This window comes from Cetorhinus maximus, chromosome 18, assembly GCF_964194155.1.
Source record: "Cetorhinus maximus chromosome 18, sCetMax3.hap1.1, whole genome shotgun sequence".
Lineage (NCBI taxonomy): Eukaryota > Metazoa > Chordata > Chondrichthyes > Lamniformes > Cetorhinidae > Cetorhinus > Cetorhinus maximus.
Genome location: NC_135896.1, coordinates 2,259,505 through 2,277,004, shown reverse-complemented (window position 1 = coordinate 2,277,004; position 17,500 = coordinate 2,259,505). Strand labels below are relative to the sequence as shown.

At 52.8% G+C, this 17,500-nt stretch overlaps 1 protein-coding gene across 1 annotated transcript in view; it reads right to left on the bottom strand.

Moving 5' to 3' along the window:
- LOC144692887 (nesprin-2-like) overlaps positions 1-17,500 on the bottom strand; it is a 124,094-nt gene that overhangs the window by 84,556 nt on the left and 22,038 nt on the right. The window contains 13 exon segments of the mRNA XM_078561983.1: positions 388-570; positions 2,174-2,363; positions 3,662-3,795; positions 4,700-4,870; positions 5,015-5,170; positions 7,774-7,929; positions 8,247-8,423; positions 10,131-10,280; positions 11,268-11,450; positions 12,845-12,977; positions 14,763-14,959; positions 16,058-16,189; positions 16,809-16,982. Of these exon segments, the coding sequence (XP_078418109.1) occupies positions 388-570; positions 2,174-2,363; positions 3,662-3,795; positions 4,700-4,870; positions 5,015-5,170; positions 7,774-7,929; positions 8,247-8,423; positions 10,131-10,280; positions 11,268-11,450; positions 12,845-12,977; positions 14,763-14,959; positions 16,058-16,189; positions 16,809-16,982 (2,136 nt within the window).

Genomic DNA, 17,500 nt, shown 5'->3' with positions numbered 1-17,500 from the left:
TTACATAAATAAATATATTAATATCAACCCATAGTAACACCTGGAGGAAGGTATTGTGTATAAAAAATATTTATCACAAATATATTATAATCTGTAACATATATAAATTAATATTATAAATTAACACAGCAAACTGTTTATAAAAGCAAAAAATTACATGTTTTATAAATGGTGCTACCTGTAATAGTTTATCACAGCGTGATATATATAGTGAGGATATTATATAAGAGATATATATATAATGTATTGCAGTGTGATATATATCATAGTTGTTATATATAACAGAGTATTGCGGTGTGATATATCAGAGAGATTATATATAATAGAGTATTGCATTGAACTCCTCAGTTCAGTGCACAGCCTGATCCCCACTGTTGGTGATTTTACCTGAATGTCCGGTATCTTCATTGACAGTATCCCCTCCAGACAGGACACGTTCCCTGACAGATAGTGACAGTCTGATCGAAGGGCTGCAGATGACGAACTGTCTATCTGTTTGGCCAATTCATCTGCGGCTACGCATACCTGCGAAAGCTCCTCCTGTAGAGTCCTGAGCCCATTCATCGATTCCTTTCAACATACCAAAGGACATCATTGAGAACCATTAGAAAACACACAGATATAGTCAGCCTTTGTGAGTGTACCACTGGAGACCAGCAGGAGAGCAGTGCCTGGGGGCTGTATCCCAGCAGGAGAGCAGTACCCGAGGGCTGTATCCCAGCAGGAGAGCAGTACCTGGGGCCTGTATCCCAGCAGGAGAGCAGTGCCCAAGGGCTGTATCCCAGCAGGAGAGCAGTACCCGAGGGCTGTATCCCAGCAGGAGAGCAGTACCTGGGGCCTGTATCCCAGCAGGAGAGCAGTACCTGAGGGTTGTATCCCAGCAGGAGAGCAATACCTGAGGCCTGTATCCCAGCAGGAGAGCAGTACCTGAGGGCTGTATCCCAGCAGGAGAGCAGTACCTGAGGGTTGTATCCCAGCAGGAGAGCAGTACCTGGGGCCTGTATCCCAGCAGGAGAGCAGTACCCGAGGGCTGTATCCCAGCAGGAGAGCAGTACCCGAGGGCTGTATGCCAGCAGGAGAGCAGTACCCGAGGGCTGTATCCCAGCAGGAGAGCAGTGCCTGGGGGCTGTATCCCAGCAGGAGAGCAGTGCCTGGGGGCTGTATCCCAGCAGGAGAGCAGTGCCTGGGGGCTGTATCCCAGCAGGAGAGCAGTACCCGAGGGCTGTATCCCAGCAGGAGAGCAGTGCCTGGGGGCTGTATCCCAGCAGGAGAGCAGTGCCTGAGGGCTGTATCCCAGCTGGAGAGCAATACCGGGGGCTGTATCCCAGCAGGAGAGCAGTACCTGAGGGCTGTATCCCAGCAGGAGAGCAGTGCCTGAGGGCTGTATCCCAGCAGGAGAGCAGTACCTGAGGGCTGTATCCCAGCAGGAGAGCAGTACCTGAGGGCTGTATCCCAGCAGGACAGCAGTACCTGAGGGCTGTATCCCAGCAGGAGAGCAGTGCCTGAGGGCTGTATCCCAGCAGGAGAGCAGTACCGGAGGGCTCTACCCAAGTACAAGTTCTACACTCCTATATTAGCCCCTCTCCGTGTTCAAATTTCAGCAGTGAGTATGAGAGGCTATTCAACTGTGCAGGAATCACAGGCCTGGCCAGTCTTCAAACTCACATTTTCATGGCGTCGGTGATAAGACCAACATCACTGACCATTCATTGGTCGGCCTCAAATTAATGCATCTGAGTGTCTTGCTCTCCTGCTGGGATACAGCCCCCAGGTACTGCTGAGAGTCTCCACTCCAGAGGGCAGGTAGGTGAGGGGACGGGAATCACATACAGGCCCAGGCTCTGTGAGGGAGTCAGCTTTCCCCCCCTCAGGGGTATTAATGAACCAGATGGCTTTTTGTGACAATCCAACAGAATCACTTGTACTAAGGCCAGCCTTTTACAGTCAGATTCGATTAAAGGAGCTTAATTCCTCAAACAGTCCACAGTGGGGTTTAGATTCACATTCCCTGGGATTACTGATCGAGTAAAGGACCCACCACAACACAGGCGCTAGGTCAATGCACCTCAGATGCAGATTTGTGAAGCTCTGCTCGGCTGTAAAATAATAGAAGATATTTCGTCAATTTACAGAAAAAAGTTCACAAAGTCAGACGTGTTTGTGAGATGCTGACCTGGACCTCCACAAGCCGGGTTTGCAGCTTCTCCTGGTGACTGTCCATCAGCAGGCACCTGCACCTCTCCTCCCTGCACTGTACCTTGGCCAGTGTGGACCGGTACATGTCACCGAGCTGCTGCCAGAGCTGGAACAAGGTGCGAGCTGAGTGAAGCTGTTCTGTAATGTCCTGGTTAACACGTATCCACCTGCAACCATTGAAACAGATCATCACACCAACCCACCACAGCCCAGAGAGAGAAGAGCTTTCACTACTTCTGCGCTTACCATCCATGGTCACTTCCCTAATCCCCCCCGACTCCTGAAGGTGCTGACTCTCACTGGGGTACGGGTCCCCCTCCTCTCCTGAAGGTGCTGACTCTCACTGGGGTACAGGTCCCCTCCTCTCCTGAAGGTGCTGACTCTCACTGGGGTACAGGGTCCCCCTCCTCTCCTGAAGGTGTTGACTCTCACTGGGGTACAGGTCCCCTCCTCTCCTGAAGGTGCTGACTCTCACTGGGGTACAGGTCCCCCTCCTCTCCTGAAGGTGCTGACTCTCACTGGGGTCCCCTCCTCTCCTGAAGGTGCTGATTCTCACTGGGGTACAGGTCCCCTCCTCTCCTGAAGGTGCTGACTCTCACTGGGGTACAGGTCCCCCTCCTCTCCTGAAGGTGCTGACTCACTGGGGTACAGGTCCCCCTCCTCTCCTGAAGGTGCTGACTCTCACTGGGATACAGGTCCCCCTCCTCTCCTGAAGGTGCTGACTCTCACTGGGGTACAGGTCCCCCTCCTCTCCTGAAGGTGCTGACTCTCACTGGGGTGCGGTCCCCCTCCTCTCCTGAAGGTGCTGACTCTCACTGGGGTACAGGTCCCCTCCTCTCCTGAAGGTGCTGACTCTCACTGGGGTGCGGTCCCCCTCCTCTCCTGAAGGTGCTGACTCTCACTGGGGTACAGGTCCCCTCCTCTCCTGAAGGTGCTGACTCTCACTGGGGTGCGGTCCCCCTCCTCTCCTGAAGGTGCTGACTCTCACTGGGGTACAGGTCCCCCTCCTCTCCTGAAGGTGCTGACTCTCAGTGTCCAGTGATCAGTTTGATCCCTCACCCATCAACCCAGCTAAATTGGGATTGACCTGTTACTCCCTAGTCGGAGGTTGGACGGAGGTCGGGCGGAGGCCGGGCGGGGGTCAGGCGGAGGTCGGACGGAGGCCGGACAAAGGTCGGGCGGAGGTCAGACGGAGGTCAGACGGAGGTCGGGCGGAGGCCGGACGGAGGCCGGACGGAGGTCAGACGGAGGTCGGGCGTAGGTCGGGCGTAGGTCGGGCGTAGGTCGGGTGGAGGTCAGACGGAGGTTAGACGGAGGTCAGACGGAGGTCAGACGACGCAGCACAGGCTGTGGATGGATTCTGTTTCCACCTGGTCTGTAATGCTCGGTACCACATTTGCCCCCAGATTGGGTGTGGAGGGGGAGGCTGGAGAACTTGGTACAGGCACTTTCACTGATTCTGTACCTGCTGTGTGTGTCCTCACACTTCTGGCTGAGTTGCTGTGCCAGTGGAGGGCTGCATTCCTCACTCAGTCGCTGTGAAGCCTCCTGGAATTTCCTGCAGCTCTCTGCTCCACACTCCAGTGTGTCCTGCAGTGCCTGTGAAGATCGAGGGGAGAAGGGTGACAGCAGTCTGCCTGTCTGAAACATTAACCCTGCACAGAGCGTCAACATCAACCTTCCCTCTCTTATTTTCTGGGGTGCACAAGTGATTTAGTCAAGTGTGTAACCCCTTTAAATTTTTTTTGCATGGGTGCTGAGGCGAGGTTATTTGAAGGAATGACTCGTACACACCCTGTGCAATGAATTTTGGGTTTCTGCATCGCTGTACAGTTTACAGGAATGTTGGCTTAGAGCTCAGCTTGAACTACTGAGTATGTGTTTTTGTCAAATACTGAATTAGAATAGTTGGAAAAGAGTTCTGCAGAAGAACTACTTTAAATCATAGGATTGTGCAGAACAGGAGGCTTCTCCGCCCATCATGCCTCTGCCAGCCCTTTGAAAGTTATCCAATTCACGCCATTCCCCCTGCCTTTTCTCCATAGCCCCGCAAATCATTTCCTTTTCAAACATTTCTCCAATTCCCTTTTGAAAGATATTATTGAATCTGCTTTCATCATACCTACAAAAACAAATTCAAAATCTTAACAACTCGCTGCATAAAAGAATTCTTATCTCTGCTCTGCCTTTTTTTGCCAAATACCTTGAATCAGCGTCCTCTAGTTCCTGATCCTTCTGTCACTGCTAGCAGTTCCTAATTTACTCTGTTAAACCCCCCTCATAACTCTGAATACCTCATATCCATTCGCCCCATAACCTTCTCTGTCTGAGGGAGAACAATCCCAGTTTCTCCAGTCTCTCTGGTATAACGAAAGTCTCTCACGCCTCGTACCATTTTAGTAAATCTCCTCTGCACCTTCCCCTAGTCTTGGGAAAGTGTGGCCACAGTTACTGCTGCTGAGACCTAACGAGTGATTTATAAAGGTTTAACCACAGAACTGACCTGCAGACTCTCCACCTGAGCCCTGACAGATTCCAGTGAACTGAAAAGGGGTGTGCAGTGTTCCAGGGAGTATCGAGCCCTCAGAATATTCCCATTAACTTCCTCATACGAGTCTTGGTATGTTGTCCACAGCTGTAGCCGGGAGGCGAGGATGGATTCCAGTTGGCTCACCTACTCAGCACATGGAAAGAGAATGAATTACAATTAACTCCTGCCAAGTTCCTTGGGTTGGTCTCAAAGAGCTCCATATGGAGTTCCCTCTCAACAGACCCCAACTCAATATTTTGCCCAAAACACAAGAGAAGTCTGTTCTACCTGGCTGTCCAGATTCCTCCATGAGTCACTCAGTTGGTCCAGTTTCTTGGTGATGTTGGTTTGGGATTCTGGGTCAATGCTCTCTGTCACCAGAGGAACTGAATGTCTCAACCTTTCCAACTCCATCTCCTTCCCCTTCAGACTCTCACCCAGTTCCTGATGGCACAAAGATACCTTCATCAATCACCATCACTCCTCATTCTACACACTCACCTCTGTATGAGAGGACTGTTTAGATGACCCATCACAAAATGGAGCTATCATCCAATCCCGCTTCCAGCCTGTAACTCACTCCCAGGTATTTGGGATAAAGGGCTTGTCTTATGAAGAAAGGTTGGACAGGCTGGGCCCATAGCCACTGGAGTTTGGAAGAATGAGAGGCAATCTTATTGAAACATATAAGATCCTGAGGGGATTTGACAGGGTGGATGCCCAGAGAACATTTCCTCTTATGGGAGAGACCAGAACTAGGGAACGTGGTTAAAGAATAAGAGGTCTCCCTTTTAAGATGGAAATGAGGAGAATTTTTTCCCCTCAGAGGGTCATTAGTCTGTAGAATTCTCTTCTCCAGAGAGCAATGGAGTCTGGATCATTGAATTTATTCAAGGCTGAGTTAGGCAGATTCTTGATTGACAAGGGAGTTGAGGGTTATGGGGAGTAGGCAGGAAACTGGAGTTAAGACAACAGTCAGATCAGCCATGATCTTACTGAAAGGCAGAGCAGGTTCAAATGGTCCACTCCGGCCCCTAAGTCCTATGTATCTGTTATTCTATATATAAACCCCCCAAACCCCTCGATTACATTCCAGTCTGTAACTCACTCCCGGGTATCCATTATTCTATATATATATAAACCCCCCGAACCCCTGGATTAGACTCTAGTCTGTAATTCACTCCCGGGTATCCATTATTCTATATATATAAACCCCCCGAACCCCACGATTAGATTCCAGTCTGTAACTCACTCCCAGGTATCTGTTATTCTATATATAAACCCCCCCCCAACCCCTCGATTAGATTCCAGTCTGTAACTCACTCCCGGGTATCTGTTATTCTATATATAAACCCCCCGAACCCCTCGATTAGATTCCAGTCTGTAACTCATTCCCGGGTATCTGTTATTCTATATATAAACCCCCCCCCGAACCCCTTGATTAGATTCCAGTCTGTAACTCACTCCCGGGTATCTGTTATTCTATATATAAACCCCCCAAACCCCTCGATTAGACTCCAGTTTGTAACTCATTCCCGGGTATCCATTATTCTATATATATAAACCCCCCGAACCCCTCGATTAGTCTCCAGTCTGTAACTCACTCCCGGGTATCCATTATTCTATATATATAAAACCCCGAACCCCTCAATTAGATTCCAGTCTGTAACTCACTCCCGGGTATCTGTTATTCTATATATAAACCCCCCCGAACCCCTCGATTAGATTCCAGTCTGTAACTCACTCCCGGGTATCTGTGATTCTATATATAAACCCCCCGAACCCCTCGATTAGATTCCAGTCTGTAACTCACTCCCGGGTATCTGTTATTCTATATATAAACCCCCCAAACCCCTCGATTAGACTCCAGTCTGTAACTCACTCCCGGGTATCCATTATTCTATATATATAAACCCCCCAAACTCCTCGATTAGACTCCAGTCTGTAACTCACTCCCGGGTATCCATTATTCTATATATATAAACCCCCCGAACCCCTCGATTAGTCTCCAGTCTGTAACTCACTCCCGGGTATCCATTATTCTATACATATAAACCCCCCGAACCCCTCGATTAGATTCCAGTCTGTAACTCACTCCCGGGTATCTGTTATTCTATATATAAAACCCCCAAACCCCTCGATTAGACTGCAGTCTGTAACTCACTCCCGGGTATCCATTATTCTATATATATAAACCCCCCGAACCCCTCGATTAGATTCCAGCCTGTAACTCACTCCTGGGATCCGTTATTCTATATATAAACCCCCCGAACCCCTCGATTAGATTCCAGCCTGTAACTCACTCCCGGGTATCTGTTATTCTATATATAAACCACCCCGATCCCCTCGATTAGATTCCAGTCTGTAACTCACTCCCAAGTGTCTGTGATTCTATATATAAACCCCCCGAACCCCTCGATTAGATTCCGGTCTGTAACTCACTCCCGGGTATCTGTTATTCTATGTATAAACCCCCCCGAACCCCTTGATTAGATTCCAGTCTGTAACTCACTCCCGGGTATCTGTTATTCTATGTATAAACCCCACCGAACCCCTCGATTAGATTCCAGTCTGTAACTCACTCCCGGGTATCTGTTATTCTATATATAAACCACCCCAAACCCCTCGATTAGATTCCAGTCTGTAACTCACTCCCGGGTATCTGTTACTGTAATTACCCACAGCCTCGCTGAAACCAAGCGAGGGGGCAGTTAAACAAGGAGAATGACCTACCCTTTCCAATCCCACTGAGTTCCAGACAAGTCTGAAAATTAATCTGATCTTTTGAGCAGGAGATCCTCGAGCAGAGTCTGAGAGAATAGGTTAAAATCTATCTGCCGGCTGGCTAGGGACTTTCATCTATTGAAGGCACTATGTGTCCTCGGCAGATGGTGCAAGGAGTGTTGATATGAATGCAGTGAGAACGTGAGGAGGAGGGAGAGAGAATTGAACAGTGGATTTGGCAGCTAAAGTGCAAAGGGTACAGTTAAAGTGCGGCTGATCAGAGTGGGACCTGGATTTTGGGGAGGGTGTACAGAACCTGTTACCTGGCAGTCGGTCAGTGCATTTATTACTGCGGTGTGGCTGCAGGCTTGCCTGTCCTTCCTCAGCCTCTCTCCCTGTGCTTCCAACCAGCTGCTAAATGACTTCACACTGTATTCATATTCTGTCCATGATTCGAGCAGCATCTCCAACCCCAGCATCTGCAGCGTGACAGAGAGGATACAAACCAGACAGGAGCTCATACAAAAATACTTGCAGAAACAGGCCATTCTGTCCATCACCTCTGCAATGTATTCCTCCATTAATGACACAGTCCAATCCCACTCTCCTACTCGCTCCGCACACCACGTTCACTGAGATGACACCAGACTCCATTTCACATTGGACACTTACATCAGGCCAAGGCAGCCGCTATCTGTTTGCTCCAGGCTGATGTTAGAGAGGTAGGAGATTAGGATCAAACACACTGCAATCCCAATCCTCTCCCCTCACCTGGCTCTAAGCTGAGCACACTCACCTTCCTATTCAGGTCTCGGGTCAGTCTCTGCCACTGAAAGTTCAGAGCTCCCAGACGCTCCGCAAAGTCTGTTTTCTCATAGCGATCGCTCTCCACATCCTGACTACTCATCTGAAGCACCGACTGATTAACAAAATCCACCGTTAGCTGCCTGCAGCCCACCTCCATTTGGTAATCCTTAGGGAGGAGAAGAGTCAAATCATTGAACAAAGAACCACCTCATTCTCACCTTCACAAGCCACCCCTCTCACCCTCACCCCCACCCCTCTCACCCTCACCCCCACCCTTCTCACCCTCACCCCCACCGCCCTCATCCTCATCCCCACCGCCCTCACCCCCACCCCAACCCCCACTCCCACCCCCACCCCCACTGACCGGCCTCTCCCCACACCAAGCCACATGCCATTTATCAGCCTTGATATTGTTCTGGTCTTGCTGCATTTGGACATGGGCTGCTTCAGTATTTGAGGAGTTGCGAATGGTGCTGAACATTGTGCAATCATCAGCGAACATCCCCACTTCTGACCTTATGATGGAAGGAAGGTCATTGATGAAGCAGCTGGAGATGGTTGGGCCAAGGACACTATCCTGAGGAACTCCTGCAGTGATGTCCTGGAGCTGAGATGATTGACCTCCAACAACCGCAACCATCTTCCTTTGTGCTAGGTGTGACTCCAACCAGTAGAGAGTTTCCCAGATTCCCATCAACTTCCACCTTAAACATTTATTCCCTCCATCACCAATGCGCAGGTAGCAGCATGTGTACCATCTACAAGAGGCACTGCACCAAGGCTCCTTAGGCAGCGCCTTCCAAACTTGCAACCACTGCCATCTAGAAGGACAAGGGTAGCAGATAGATGGGAACACCACCACCTGGAGGTTCCCCTCCAAGCCACTCACCATCCTGACTTGGAAATATATCGCCGTTCCTTCACTGTCGCTGGGTCAAAATCCTGGAACTCCCTCCCTAACAGCACTGTGGGTGCACCTACACCACATGGACTGCAGCGGTTCAAGAAGGCAGCTCACCACCACCTTCTCAAGGGCAACTAGGGATGGGCAATAAATGCTGGCCTAGCCAGAGACACTCACATCCCATCAACAAATACGAAAAAAACCCACCAGAATTGGGTTCCCCCATCTGTACCTGCTCCTTTTCACTCCCACATCAGCCATGTCTGCAACTCCTTTGACCCCCGACCCTCCTCATTGTGCTCTCTCCCGGCCCTCACAGGGAGTTGGGTTGGGGTCGGGGTTGGGGATGGGGTCAGGGTTGGGGTCGGGGATGGGGTCGGGGATGGGGTCGGGGATGGGGTCGGGGATGGGGTCGGGGTTGGGGTCGGGGTTGGGGTCGGGGTTGGGGTCGGGGATGGGGTCGGGGTTGGGGTCGGGGATGGGGTCGGGGATGGGGTCGGGGATGGGGTCGGGGATGGGGTCGGGGTTGGGGTCGGGGTTGGGGTCGGGGATGGGGTCGGGGATGGGGTCGGGGTTGGGGTCGGGGTTGGGGTCGGGGTTGGGGTCGGGGATGGGGTCGGGGTTGGGGTCGGGGATGGGGTCGGGGATGGGGTCGGGGATGGGGTCGGGGATGGGGTCGGGGATGGGGTCGGGGATGGGGTCGGGGATGGGGTCGGGGTTGGGGTCGGGGATGGGGTCGGGGATGGGGTCGGGGATGGAGTCGGGGTCGGGGATGGAGTCGGGGTCGGGGATGGGGTCGGGGATGGAGTCGGGGTCGGGGATGGGGTCGGGGATGGAGTCGGGGTCGGGGATGGAGTCGGGGTCGGGGTCGGGGTCAGGGTCAGGGTGGATATTTTGTCATGTGGAAATTCCATTTGTTTCACAGGATGAATGGGAACTTTTTAACGCGGCCGATATCAGAGGCTTTACCTTGTACTTCTGCAACATCAGTTTGACTCGGGCACTGCAATCCAGAGCCCACACCTCAGCCTCATCCTCCTGTACTGAGGTCTCCACATCGCGAATCCACGCGCTCAGCTGGGTGATTGCCTGACGTGAGGGTAACACCTCCATCTGCAGCTACAGGAAGGAAGCAGGAAAGAATCTCACCACCCAAAAACCACACGCATCTCAAATCACCCACTGACCCCTCCAAACACCCCACTGACAACCCCCACAAACACCTACCCACCCCCCCTCCAAACACCCCACTGACAACCCTCACAAACACCTACCCACCCCCCCTCCAAACACCCCACTGACAACCCCCACCAATCACCCACTGACCCCTCCAAACACCCCACTGACAACCCCCACAAACATCTACCCATCACCCCTCCAAACACCCCACTGACAACCCCCACCAATCACCCACTGACCCCTCCAAACACCCCACTGACAACCCCCACAAACATCTACCCAACCCCCCTCCAAACACCCCACTGACAACCCCCACCAATCACCCACTGACCCCTCCAAACACCCCACTGACAACCCCCACAAACATCTACCCAACCCCCCTCCAAACACCCCACTGACAACCCCCACCAATCACCCACTGACCCCTCCAAACACCCCACTGACAACCCCCACCAATCACCCACTGACCCCCCTCCCAAACACCCCACTGACAACCCCCGCCAATCACCCACTGACCCCTCCAAACACCCCACTAACAACCCCCGCAAACACCCACTGACCCCTCCAAACACCCCACTGACAACCCCCGCCAATCACCCACTGACCCCCCCTCCCAAACACCCACCAAACCCCCCTCCCAAACACCCACTGAACCCCTGCCCCAAACACCCACTGAACCCCCGCCCCAAACACCATCGAACCCCTCCCCCAAACACCATCGAACCCCTCCCCCAAACACCATCGAACTCCGCCAAATCCCCCTCCCCAACACCCCCCCTGAGCCCCCCTCCTAACCATCTCACTGCCCATATTTGGAGTTGCTGAGCACCCTTTCACCCATGGCCCATTGGTGTTGCCCAGCGGGTGCTGTTGTGACTCCTGCCACCAGTGGGCCGCTCTCCCTGGACCCACAGCCCTCGTGCTGACCTGGTGCAGCTTCTCCTGGATGCCCGGGAGCCGGGTGACGAGCTGTGCCCACTCGTGCTCGAGCTGCGCCAAGCGGGTTCGGAGCGCACCGCCCTCGGCCTGCTTCAGGCCCAGCAGCTGGCTCCCTGTGCTGATTGCCGCTGTCTTCAAGGTGGTCATGCCATCCACCTCCTTCCAGAACTCCTGCAGCAGAGGGCGAGAGAGGTAGAGAATAAATGTCCGTCCCTGTTCCCATCTCGATGGTGGCGTCCTCTCAATGGGGTACTGGGTATGAGGGGAGGGGGTTGGCTCAGCAGGAGACAGACGGGTACCCGCTGCTCACCCCACCCGCCTGGTACCTGGCACATCTTTCCCTTCCTCAGCTTCTCAACTCCCAGCCAGACACCAAAAACAAAACCCCCAGGATTGCAAGTTGGGAGGAGTTTTAAAAAAAAACTCATTCTTGGGCAAGGCCAACACCGATTGCCCTCGAGATGGGTGATGTGGGGGGGGCATTTCAGGGGGCCGCAGGTCTGGAGTCACCTCTAGGCCAGGCTGGGTGAGGGCAGCAGGTTCCCCACCAACTAAAGGGGCATTTGTGAACCAGACGGGTTTTTACCACAAACCCAACCAAACTAACAAACTTACAATAAAAATAAAAATAACAAAATTTAAAAATTACAACAAAACTAGCTTTTAACTCCAGGTTTATTAATTAATTGAATTTAAAATCCCCCCAGTGGTGGGATTTGAACTTATGTCTTTATTAGTCTGGGTCTCTGCATTGCTAATCTAGTGACATAAGCACCGTGCTGCTGTCCCACTAGGGAGGGAACCCGGCCCCCACCTCTCCAAAGGCCACACCAAGCAGGGCCTGAGCAGGGGGTGAGGGTGGGGGGAGCTGCGGGGGTGGGGGGAGCGGGGGTGGGTGTGGGGGGGTGGGGGTGGGGGGAGCGGGGGGGTGGGGGGGTGGGGGGGTGCGAGGAAACGAGGAAGGGGTCAGCACATCCACGGGATGAGAACATCCCAAAGCGGAATCCCGAGGCAGAGCTCCAGTCTGCGCCGGGAGTGTCCAGAGTTTGGGAGGGTTGAACACTGCCTGAGGCTGAGAGAGACAGGCCGGGCCACAGTCTCGCTGAGAGACAGGCCGGGCCACAGTCTCGCTGAGAGAGACAGGCCGGGCCACAGTCTCGCTGAGAGACAGGCCGGGCCACAGTCTCGCTGAGAGACAGGCCGGGCCACAGTCTCGCTGAGAGACAGGCCGGGCCACAGTCTCGCTGAGAGACAGGCCGGGCCACAGTCTCGCTGAGAGACAGGCCGGGCCACAGTCTCGCTGAGAGACAGGCCGGGCCACAGTCTCGCTGAGAGACAGGCCGGGCCACAGTCTCGCTGAGAGACAGGCCGGGCCACAGTCTCGCTGAGAGACAGGCCGGGCCACAGTCTCGCTGAGAGACAGGCCGGGCCACAGTCTCGCTGAGAGACAGGCCGGGCCACAGTCTCGCTGAGAGACAGGCCGGGCCACAGTCTCGCTGCTCCCCAGAACGTGTTAAAGGAGGAGACCGGAGAAGATGGCACGTTGCCTGGAGGCTGCTGCTTACAACAAAGAGTTGGAGCTGGTTCCCGTTGATCTCTGGTTTCAGGGGCAAGCTGGTTGATTCCTGCTCCCAGTATCTCAATCGGCTCCTGGCCAACTCCATCCACTGACCCACCTCCTGGTGCTCACACTGGAACCTGGGGGAAAGAAAACACGTCAGGGGCAAAGCATCAAGGGTGACGTGCAGCAGGAATCACAGCGGCACACTGGGTCTGGGACCTTCATTTCCACAGGTGCACAGCATGGAGGAGACGCAGAGAGAACAGCCTGGGCTAGAAACTGATGGGATGGGCAATTTGCTGGACAGACAGATTCAGCCACTTTTCCAACCCCTCACTCACTTTGTCCCAACTTTTCTTCGTTCTTAATCGTGTTCAAGCAAACGGGATTTGGGTCAGGGCAAGTCCAGGCAAGTATCTCAGAGCACATCACTGTCCCAGGGTCAGTACTGAGGGAGTGCTGCACTGTCCAAGGGTCAGTACTGAGGGAGTGCTGCACTGTCGGAGGGTCAGTACTGAGGGAGAGCTGCACTGTCAGAGGGTCAGTACTGAGGGAGAGCTGCACTGTCCCAGGGTCAGTACTGAGGGAGTGCTGCACTGTCGGAGGGTCAGTACTGAGGGAGTGCCGCACTGTCGGAGGGTCAGTACTGAGGGAGTGCTGCACTGTCCCAGGGTCAGTGCTGAGGGAGAGCTGCACTGTTGGAGGGTCAGTACTGAGGGAGAGCTGCACTGTCGGAGGGTCAGTACTGAGGGAGAGCTGCACTGTCGGAGGGTCAGTACTGAGGGAGTGCTGCACTGTCGGAGGGTCAGTACTGAGGGAGAGCTGCACTGTCCGAGGGTCAGTACTGAGGGAGAGCTGCACTGTCCGAGGGTCAGTACTGAGGGAGTGCTGCACTGTCGGAGGGTCAGTACTGAGGGAGAGCTGCACTGTCGGAGGGTCAGTACTGAGGGAGAGCTGCACTGTCGGAGGGTCAGTACTGAGGGAGTGCTGCACTGTCGGAGGGTCAGTACTGAGGGAGAGCTGCACTGTCCGAGGGTCAGTACTGAGGGAGTGCTGCACTGTCGGAGGGTCAGTACTGAGGGAGAGCTGCACTGTCTGAGGGTCAGTACTGAGGGAGTGCTGCACTGTCGGAGGGTCAGTACTGAGGGAGAGCTGCACTGTCGGAGGGTCAGTACTGAGGGAGTGCTGCACTGTCGGAGGGTCAGTACTGAGGGAGTGCTGCACTGTCCCAGGGTCAGTACTGAGGGAGTGCAGCACTGTCAGAGGGTCAGTACTGAGGGAGAGCTGCACTGTCGGAGGGTCAGTACTGAGGGAGAGCTGCACTGTCCGAGGGTCAGTGCTGAGGGAGTGCTGCACTGTCGGAGGGTCAGTACTGAGGGAGAGCTGCACTGTCGGAGGGTCAGTACTGAGGGAGCGCCGCACTGTCAAGGAGTCTGTATTGAGAGAGTGCTGCACTGTCGAAGGGTCAGTACTGAGGGAGCGCTGCACTGTCGGAGGGTCATTACTGAGGGAGTGCTGCACTGTTGGAGGGTCAATACTGAGGGAGTGCCGCACTGTCGGAGGGTCAGTACTGAGGGAGCACTGCACTGTCAAGGAGTCTGTATTGAGAGAGTGCTGCACTGTTGCATGTGCTTTCTTTTGGATAGGTGGTCAATATTTATCCCTCAATCAACATTATTGAAACAGATTCACCGGTCACTATTTACATTGGTGTTTATGAGATCTTTCTGCGTGCAAATTGGTTGCCCTGTTTCCAATGTGACTACAGTGGCCACACTTTAAAATTACTTCATTGGCTGTGAACAGCTTTTGGATGACCTGAAGTGGTGAAAGGTGCTTTATGAATTCTATACAACATAATAACAATTGTTTACTGTCCAATTTAAAAAAAAACCAGAAGGTTGGGTGACTTTGTGACGGACCGTGTCTGGTGTTCTAGAAGCATCTCCAGTCGGTGAAGCTCATGGTTAACCTGGTTCCTGAAGGAGAGCCAGCTCTCCTCCAGGGTGCTGATCTGAGCCTCCAGCTCCGGACTGCTCACGGTGTTCAGCAGAGCCTTCCCCTTCCTGAGGGCCTGGTCCACTCGAGCCTGGTTCCCATCGAGGCTGCTCCTGATTCTCTGTCAGGTTGAAAAAGAGAATTCGGTGTAAGTCCCTGCCAGAAAACAACAACGGGTAAACGGCGCTCGGCTTCTGAAGCAGGGTCACCAACTCTGGCTGGACGTGCTCCATCACTGACCTCCTGCTCCTCACCCCCACCCTCCCACCATCAGCAAAGCTCTCTGGTCATTGGTCACTCAATATGTCCATCCTCACAGCGCCGCGTTCACTCAGCCAATCGCAAAAGCGAGTAGACACCTCATGACTCAGTTGGATGATTTCTGACCATGAGACAAGCTCCCCTCTATCCCCTTCCCCCAATCTCCAATAGTTTTGTAACTGATGAAATGCTCAAAGACTTTTTTTTTAACAGAAAACAGACTGATTTTTAATGGTCTGATGATTTTACTCCTGGGTTTTTGTTGGTAGCCGGGGAAGCTGTTCATTGATTCCAGGAATACCCAAGGAAATCCTTGGAGACCTCTCCTTTTTTTTATTCATTCATGGGATGTGGGTGTCACTGGCTAGGCCAGCATTTATTGCCCATCCCTAATTTCCCTTGTTCAGAGGGGCATTTAAGAGTCAACCACGTTGCTGTGGGTCTGGAGTCACATGTAGGCCAGACCGGGTAAGGATGGCAGATTTCCTTCCCTAAAGGACATTTGTGAACCAGATGGGTTTTTACGACCGTTGGCAACAGTTTCATGGTCGTCATCAGACTTTTAATTCCAGATTTTTATTGAATTCAAATTTTGAGCCCGGGTTCCCGGAGCATTACCCTCTGGGTCTCTGGAATACTAGCCCAGTGACAGTGCCGCTGTCTCCCCAATGAACAGGCTATTTCCCAAAGCCTTCAGACCCTCCTCAGTAACCACCCCATAGTCAGCACCTTGCGGATATAACATGCTGCGAATATTCAACAGCTGTCTCTCATTCCAGGAAGGAAGGTTGCCAGGATTGTAACACTGGCAGATATGCAGGTAGCCTGTGGGCTAGTTACTTCCGCTCCAGTTGTGAAGTCTGGTTGCTCCACAATGCAGCACATTCTCCGTTCACCTCATTAACCACAGCCACAGATCAGCAAGGCGATAACCAGGCTGCCCCTGGGCAAGTCTCACCTGAAAGTTGCTGAGACGTTCAGCCAATCTCTCTACTGTCTCTTCCACTAGCCCCACAGAAGGGACTGCAGAGTTCAACATCTCCATCTCCTTCATCAGGAACAAGTGGTCCACCTCGAATTCTGTCCAAGCCTTCAAAAAAAAACAGGGAAACAATCACTGAAGCAAACCCTAAAGCCAAAATCAACGAATGAAGCAATATCCGTGAGGAAGGATTCTCACTGGAGCACAGGTCCCCCCTCTCCCATTTCCAACATCACTAAAAGCAAACAGAGAAAAAAAGATTTCATTTCTATAGCGCCACTCATGCCCTCAGGATGTCCGAAAGGGCTTTACAGCCAGTTAAATACTGGTGTAATCTCCATTGCCGGGAAACGTGGGAGCCAATTTTTGCACAGCAAGATCCCACAAACAGTAATGCGATAGTGATCGGATATTCTATTATTTTAGTGATCTTAAGCAAGGGATAAATCTTGACCAAGATACCAGGGAGAATTCCCCTGCTTTTTCTCAAAGTAGAACCTTAGAATCTTTTACATCCACCTGAGAGGGCAGACGGGGCCTCAGTTTAACATCTCATCTGAAAGACAGCACCTCTGGCAGAGCAGCACTCCCTCAGAGGGTGTGCCCACCTGGGGTTATTGGGCCCAAATCTCTAGATTCCGTTATTTTTTTCAATAGTTATTGGTGCCGCTGTCCTAAGTGTGTCTACCTCCCGCAGTCAGGGTGAAGGTGCAACTCATGTTCCTACCTGAAGGGCAGTTTCTATCTGGACTCCATGCAGCAGGGCCCGAGGCTGAACAGCAGACACCTCTTCAACCAGCTCCAACCACAAGTCCCGGTTGCGAGTGACAATTGGTTCTGGAATGTTCTGAGAAAACTGCTCTGCCAGAATCAGGTGGTTCGCCAACCTACGGAAAAACAGCTGGAACCAGAGAGAAAGCAACAATTCAATTTAAGTGTTGCTGGAACGAAATAGGCTGGCGCAGACTGAGAACATGTGAAGTATTCTGCTTGAGTTCCCAGAATGACTGACAGACTGTCTGGTGGCCTCAACTGTTACTGCTTAACTAACAATACCTAGGCTACATCATGGGCTTTTTTGTCTTAATTATCTGACCTCCTCTCCTGAAGGTGCTGACTCTCACTGGGGTACAGGTCCCCCTCCTCTCCTGAAGGTGCTGACTCTCACTGGGGTACAGGTCCCCCTCCTCTCCTGAAGGTGCTGACTCTCACTGGGGTACAGGTCCCCTCCTCCCCTGAAGGTGCTGACTCTCACTGGGGTACGGGTCCCCTCCTCTCCTGAAGGTGCCGACTCTCACTGGGGTACAGGTCCCCTCCTCTCCTGAAGGTGCTGAATCTCACTGGGGTACAGATCCCCTCCTCTCCTGAAGGTGCTGACTCTCACTGGGGTACAGGTCCCCTCCTCTCCTGAAGGTGCTG